Source organism: Suillus bovinus (genome assembly GCF_016758785.1).
Source record: "Suillus bovinus strain UH-Sbo-P2 chromosome Unknown EDB93scaffold_4, whole genome shotgun sequence".
Lineage (NCBI taxonomy): Eukaryota > Fungi > Basidiomycota > Agaricomycetes > Boletales > Suillaceae > Suillus > Suillus bovinus.
Window position 1 is genome coordinate 968,182 of NW_024542060.1, and position 6,000 is coordinate 974,181.

The 6,000-nt window shown below is 46.0% G+C and overlaps 3 protein-coding genes across 3 annotated transcripts; 1 reads left to right on the top strand and 2 right to left on the bottom strand.

Moving 5' to 3' along the window:
• Window positions 1–882: 882 nt before the first annotated feature.
• On the bottom strand, window positions 883–1,548 carry EDB93DRAFT_1100406 (nucleotide-diphospho-sugar transferase; the record flags this gene model as incomplete). Its single annotated transcript, XM_041447004.1, has 2 exons — window positions 883–1,349; window positions 1,401–1,548. The coding sequence occupies 2 exons, from the start codon at window positions 1,546–1,548 to the stop codon at window positions 883–885; spliced, it is 615 nt and encodes a 204-aa protein (XP_041312524.1).
• A 1,492-nt stretch (window positions 1,549–3,040) lies between these two features.
• EDB93DRAFT_1246029 (uncharacterized protein) lies at window positions 3,041–3,484 on the bottom strand (the record flags this gene model as incomplete). Its single annotated transcript, XM_041452397.1, has 1 exon — window positions 3,041–3,484. One exon carries the CDS (start codon window positions 3,482–3,484, stop codon window positions 3,041–3,043), a length of 444 nt encoding a protein of 147 aa, XP_041312525.1.
• Window positions 3,485–5,338: 1,854 nt separating this feature from the next.
• Window positions 5,339–5,970, top strand: EDB93DRAFT_1100407 (uncharacterized protein; the record flags this gene model as incomplete). The annotated part of the gene is made up of 2 exons (XM_041447005.1): window positions 5,339–5,401; window positions 5,449–5,970. Coding segments are annotated over 2 exons (585 nt in total), but the record flags the coding sequence as incomplete, so codon positions are not given.
• Window positions 5,971–6,000: the final 30 nt, after the last annotated feature.

The window sequence follows — 6,000 nt, forward strand, 5'->3', positions numbered from 1 at the left end:
CATGCCCAGAAATTTGATCTAGGATGTCATTGAATATATCTGGATTGACGTGAAGCTTCTTGCGGAACAGGTGAGGTCGAGAGTCCCCGAAATCATGAAGGAGTTGTATTTGGGGGGCTCTCATGGGAGTTGATGAAGGACATGTGCCCTGATAACCTCATCCCGAAGGGAAGCAATGGTGTCGTTCAGATAGTCATAATGTGCGGCAAAGTGGTCAGATTCATCGCTGGAGGAGGAGTTATCAGAACTGTCAGAGAAATATGGGGTAGGAGGCAATGGAGGTGTGATCATTGTGTCAAAGGAATCGTCTGAATCCGAGTCATCAGAATCAGAATCGGAGAGGTCATAACTTCTGATTGCATGCTGAAGCCTTGCCCTTTTCAAGGCTAGTTGTGCCTCGTCCAGCTCATCAAGGAGCTCATTGCATAGGGAGTGACAGGGCATGGTGATAAGATCTTATTTTGGGCTCCTATGCAATGCTGGAGTGGCATATGTTTTTAGATTCTGACATGATGCTGGCATAAGCCGTAGTTGAGTAAGCCAACTTCAGAGAAAATCAAGCCTTATGTTAATTACCAGCAGAGCGTCTTTACCGAGCTTTACCGAGCTTACTGATATTTCAGGAAATTGCCTTGAGCGCCATTACTGTCTTTCTTCCGAGCTTCATGCAGTCCTACTAGTATGGCAGTGCCCTACCAGGAACACGTCCCACCTCAACCAAAGGAAGCTGAAGTAGTATGATTACATACTACTACTATGACCTCAAGATATTTTTTGTCCTAACGGTAGCACAACAGATGCTTACAAATGATAAATGAAAAGATAAACGAAGTCAGTACTTCATAGTGATCAAGAGAGGTTGATGGTGCATCACTTTCAATACTAGAACTGTACTCGAATCTCAAACTTCTTGACTGACTCTTGAATTACTTTCTGTTTCTCTCCCTCACACATCTCATGGTATTGTGTTGATTCCTGCCACCCTACCCACACCGTCTTGTTCAACGCACACCATTTGTCTTTGAACGGGTGTCCCAGTGCACCCGCATAACCCCAAGGCTTGGATGTGTATGGCTGAACGAACAGATTGAGCACCACCACAAGATCAGGATGAACTGGTCCTGTGAAATGTACCACTCCAGGATCCTTCATGTCTCCCAGTGCCAGGGTATCTCTATCAGCCAGGCCAATCTCTGCGTAGGTTCCAAGTCCTTGTGCATTCCAGCTAAGGTTCACTCCAGCCCAATCTCCAGCAAAGTGCACATTCAGCACGTCCTGATCGTGATAGCTGGCATCTTTCATCTCACACACCCGAGCCTCAAGCTCAGACAGATGCATTCTCACCTTTGCTAGGTCAATCAGGAGCATGCCCACATTGAAGTACTGCCTTCATGAGACACCATCATGACCCTTGGGAAATCCAACATCCATAGCTGTACCGATTGAGGAACCCTCCAAGTCAGTGTTCCACAACTCCTCCAGGCTCTTGTGCACCAGCATGTCCGCATCTAGGTATAAAGCCTGCTCCACTGGCAAGATCTTCATCATATCAACTTTTGCCCAGGCTATGCCTAGTTCTGCAGCTAGACTGCTGGTTGGAAGGTCCAGGAACACTAGGGTAATATCATGTCACTGGGGAAGCGATGTCTTGATCTTTTCTTTGTCTTCGACACCAATTCCACAATCTACAATATAAATTGTCATATGTCCCGGGGTCTTCTCGATGGCACTATGAATCGTAACAGCTGCTGCCATTACATATGAGGTGTCAATGGTGAGGACCAAATAGATCCCTAAGCCCAGAGCACTTGTGAAGTGTCGCTCAGTGTTACAAGAACATCTAGATGCTTGGGCCCCTACCATTTTTCTCCTCATCCTCCTCATCTCTGCCCTTGCATCACACCCTTACCCCGACCTTGCTCTTGTTATCCTTGTCATTCTTGCGTTCCCCTTCGCCCTCTACCTGTTGCTTCAGCAGAGCCAGTACATCTGGCTGGACCCTTTCTCTGACAAAGCATACCCATGCTCTGTTCCTTCCCCTGACTGATCCTGTGGACAGTCCCCTCTGCCCTTACCTGTCTGGACGGTAACCTATGATATGATGCACGCTGCATCCCCTTTACCCTATTCCCTTTCTTGATCTATGACTCGGTGCGCAGTCACACATGTGTACTTATATTTAGCTCCGCAGTTGCACGATCGTGCCCCTGCGCGTTTCACTTCTTAGTTTGCTCTTTGACTCATTTCCTATCTGCACATTCTGGTTCGCCTATGACTCACCTTGAACGTGCCTTCCTTTTATAGTCTTACCCTTTGCCTGTTCCCTCTTCTGGTAGTACGAGTTATCATCCACTAATACACCTCCTCCCCTCTATATAAACTCGCTACCCTGTAACTAGATCCTTAACTTGAATCTACTTGGTTCTTGACCTCCCACTCCTAACAAGAGTGATTCCTTCAGCCTAGCCAGCTGTCTATGTTCTACTTTCTTATCTGCTCATCGCGGATAAGTCTCTAGTCTTGATCTTTACTCATCAACTTCGTCAACGAGCAAAGCCCCTGTTAACTAGTTGGACTTCTGTCCTTCTATTAACGCAGATCTTACAATTAACCTTCGGGTGTTGTAAGCCTTGGCAGATACGCTTATCATCGAGCCCCGCTTGACATAAGCTACCCAATTTGGACATAGGCGTTAAATCTTACTTGCCGAAGCTTTGCCAAGTAAGACCCCTAACCTTGGGCTAGCCCAAGGACATCCTCGACTGTTGATGACACACGCTCTGTTTGAGCATCACCAACAGATACCATCCAAGTCGTAACACTCAGCAGTCTGCTCCACAAGGAATCTGATTCGCATCTCACTGGTCTTTTTCAAAATCATTTGGTATTGATCTGCAGTTTTAGACAGATTCCCATATTCCCCTGCATGAAGCGCAAGAAATGCATTGATTCCACAGCAGGGATGATGCACACTCTCAATGGGCTGCTCGGGCCAATTATAGTCATCAAAAATGAATATGCATCCTTCATGTGCAAGGCGCTATGCAAGTTCTGCATCTAGGAGTGTATCATCTGTGCAGTGCAATCCGTCCACATACACCCAATCAAATCCAGTGCTCGTGTCCCATGCTATCTCCTCTTCCAGGAGTGCATATAGTGTGGGGACGCTGTACTGTGGGAGTATGCGAAATGAACAACCTGTCTGTGGAAGGTTCTGCGAGAGCTTGCGGTGGTGTTCACGTCCCATGGGAGTGCACATGAGGTCAAAATGGTTGATACAGACTATCTCACCGCCTTGAGCACAGAGTGTGGTAAGCAAAAACACTGCAGAGCTCCCTTCCCAGGACCCAATCTCTAAGATATGTGGCTTAGGCGAGGTAATGAATGCGAAGAGGCTTTTCCAGGATGGAATATTATGGGTAAACCAATCTTGTGTTGTCGTAAACTCATATTGATTTGTAAATGCAGACAGATCAGTCAACATGGATGCAGACGTGTCTGGCTGCAGTTGATAGTCAATGTGAGCATTCCAATGTGTGCATGAGGAGTAGAGCTGACCTATAGGCTGTTACGACTTGGATGGTATCTGTTGGCGACACTCAAACAGAGCGTGTGTCGTCAACGGTCGAGGACATCCTTGGGCTAGCCCAAGGTTAGGGGTCTTACTTGGCGAGGCTTCGGCAAGTAAGATTTGATGCCTATGTCCAAATCAGGTAGCTTATGTCAAGCGGGTGCTAGACGATAAGCTGTATCTGCCAAGGCTTACGACACCCGAAGGTTAATCGTAAGATCATTGTTAATTAGAAGGACAGAAGTCCAACTAGTTAACAGGGGCTTTGCTCATCGACGAAGTTGATGAGTAAAGATCGAGACTAAATACTTATCCGCGAAGAGCAGATAAGAAGATAGAATATAGACTGCTGGCTAGGCAGAAAGGATCACTCTGGTGAGAGTAGGAGGTCAAGAACCAAGTAGATTCAAGTTAGGGAATATAGTACATGGTAGCGAGTTTATATAGAGGACAGGAAGCGTATTAGTGGGTGATAACTTGTACTACCAAGAGAGGCAATCGGTAAAGGGTAAGACCATAAGAGGAAAGCACGTTCGAGGTAAGACACAAGTGAACATGAACGTGCTGATAAGAAAGTGAGTCAAAGATCAAAGTAAGAAGTGAAACACGCAGGGGCACAATCGTGCAACTGCGGATCTAAATATAAGTATGCATGTGCGACTGCGCACCGAGTCATAGATCAAGAAAGGGAACTGGGTGAAGGGGACGCAGCATGCGTCGTATCATAGGTTACAGTCCAGACGGTAAGGGCAAAGGGACTGTCCACAGGATCAGTCAGGTGGTGAAACGGAGCACGGGTATGCTTCGTCAGCAAAAGGGTCTGGCCAGATGTACTGGCTCTGCTGAAGCGACAGGTAGAGAGCGAAAGGGAATGCGAGGATAACGAGGATAATGAGGGCGAGGTCGGGGTAAGGGTGTGATGTGAGGGCTGATACGAGGAGGACGAGGAGAAAAATGGTAGGGGCCCAGGCGTCTAGATGTTCTTGTAACAAGAGCTGACCTATAGGCACAGAAGGTGTCATCAACTGGTCCTGGTTTTGTTTCTCGACACCTTTCAAGACCAGTGACTTATACCTGTCCATGTGTAGCAAGAGCCCATTAGGCTGTTGTATCAATTGTTTTTTTTCCGATTGATCCCTTACTTTTGGTAAAATCCTGTTGTCTTTAGGTGAAGGATCTGGTCTCTGATTCGGATCTTAGGGCGATGGTGGTACTTATCAGGTCCACTGGAATTTTCTATCAAGCAATAAATATGGATGTAGCCCAACTAATATAAATAGGTATAAATATACGGGGTTGTTGCCCACTAATATATAAACTACAGGAAGCTGTAAGCTGGGCTTATGCGTCATAGCACATCATTGCTTGGACGTCGGACGTTGATTGGACACTGCGTGCTGTTTATCATTATTTTGTCTGGCTCCTATATATACTGCTCCTGTATCGTGTCTACTACACATCATCTCTTATTCCCCTTAAATCTCATACGCTTCTACTCATTACTTCTCGTCTGAACCCAAACATAGTGTTTCTACCTTGGGGTAGTTTCCAGAAGCCCTCCTTATGTCCCATCTCTCTTTGCAGTCTTTTGCCCACCATCTCAATTAGACGTGTTTGCTCGCATTTTTGATACAAAAAGTGCACACAACCTCCACGTTAATCAAAGTAGCTCAGACTGGGTTATACACCTTTCCTCGAGCTTGTGGGTATATTTCCAAACCATAGCATACATCGACAGACTTACTAGATATTCCAGTCAAATAAACAATGGCGAATACCGGTGGCCTGCGTCGGTTTCTCGTCATTGGCAGGAATGGCTTCATTGTCGAGGTCTTTTGTTATTTATATGAAACAATGTTAAATTTGTTATTTGCTAGGGGTCATATGTAGCCAAGGCATTATTTGAGCAAGGCCACTATATTTGTATCGCGGATATCAAATGGACCTCTTATTTCAACGAGTGCATCTCAAATGAGGTTCTCATTGGAAACCTCTGCGATCTGTCATTTTGTGAAAGTGCTGTTCAGAGCATAGACACAATCATGCATTTTGCTGCAACGATGGGTGGCATGGGCGCAATCAACGAAGCAAATGATTTCGTGATTTACAATGACAATTCAACGATGACATTCAACCTTGTACATGCCGCTATATACTGTGGCGTCCAGCATTTCTTCTATGCATCATCTGCCTGTGTTTATCCGACATCATTGCAGCACCACGGAATGAACCCCATCTCCCTCCGCGAGCATGACATGTGGTCTTCTGGGGCTCCAAACCCACAAGGCCTCTATGGTCTTGAAAAGCTGAACTCTGAGCTACTCTTGATGCAGTTTGTCGAGAAGATGCAGATACACATTGCTTGGTTTCATAACATTTTTGGCCCATATGGCACATGGGTTGATGGACACAAAAAGCACCTGCTGCAC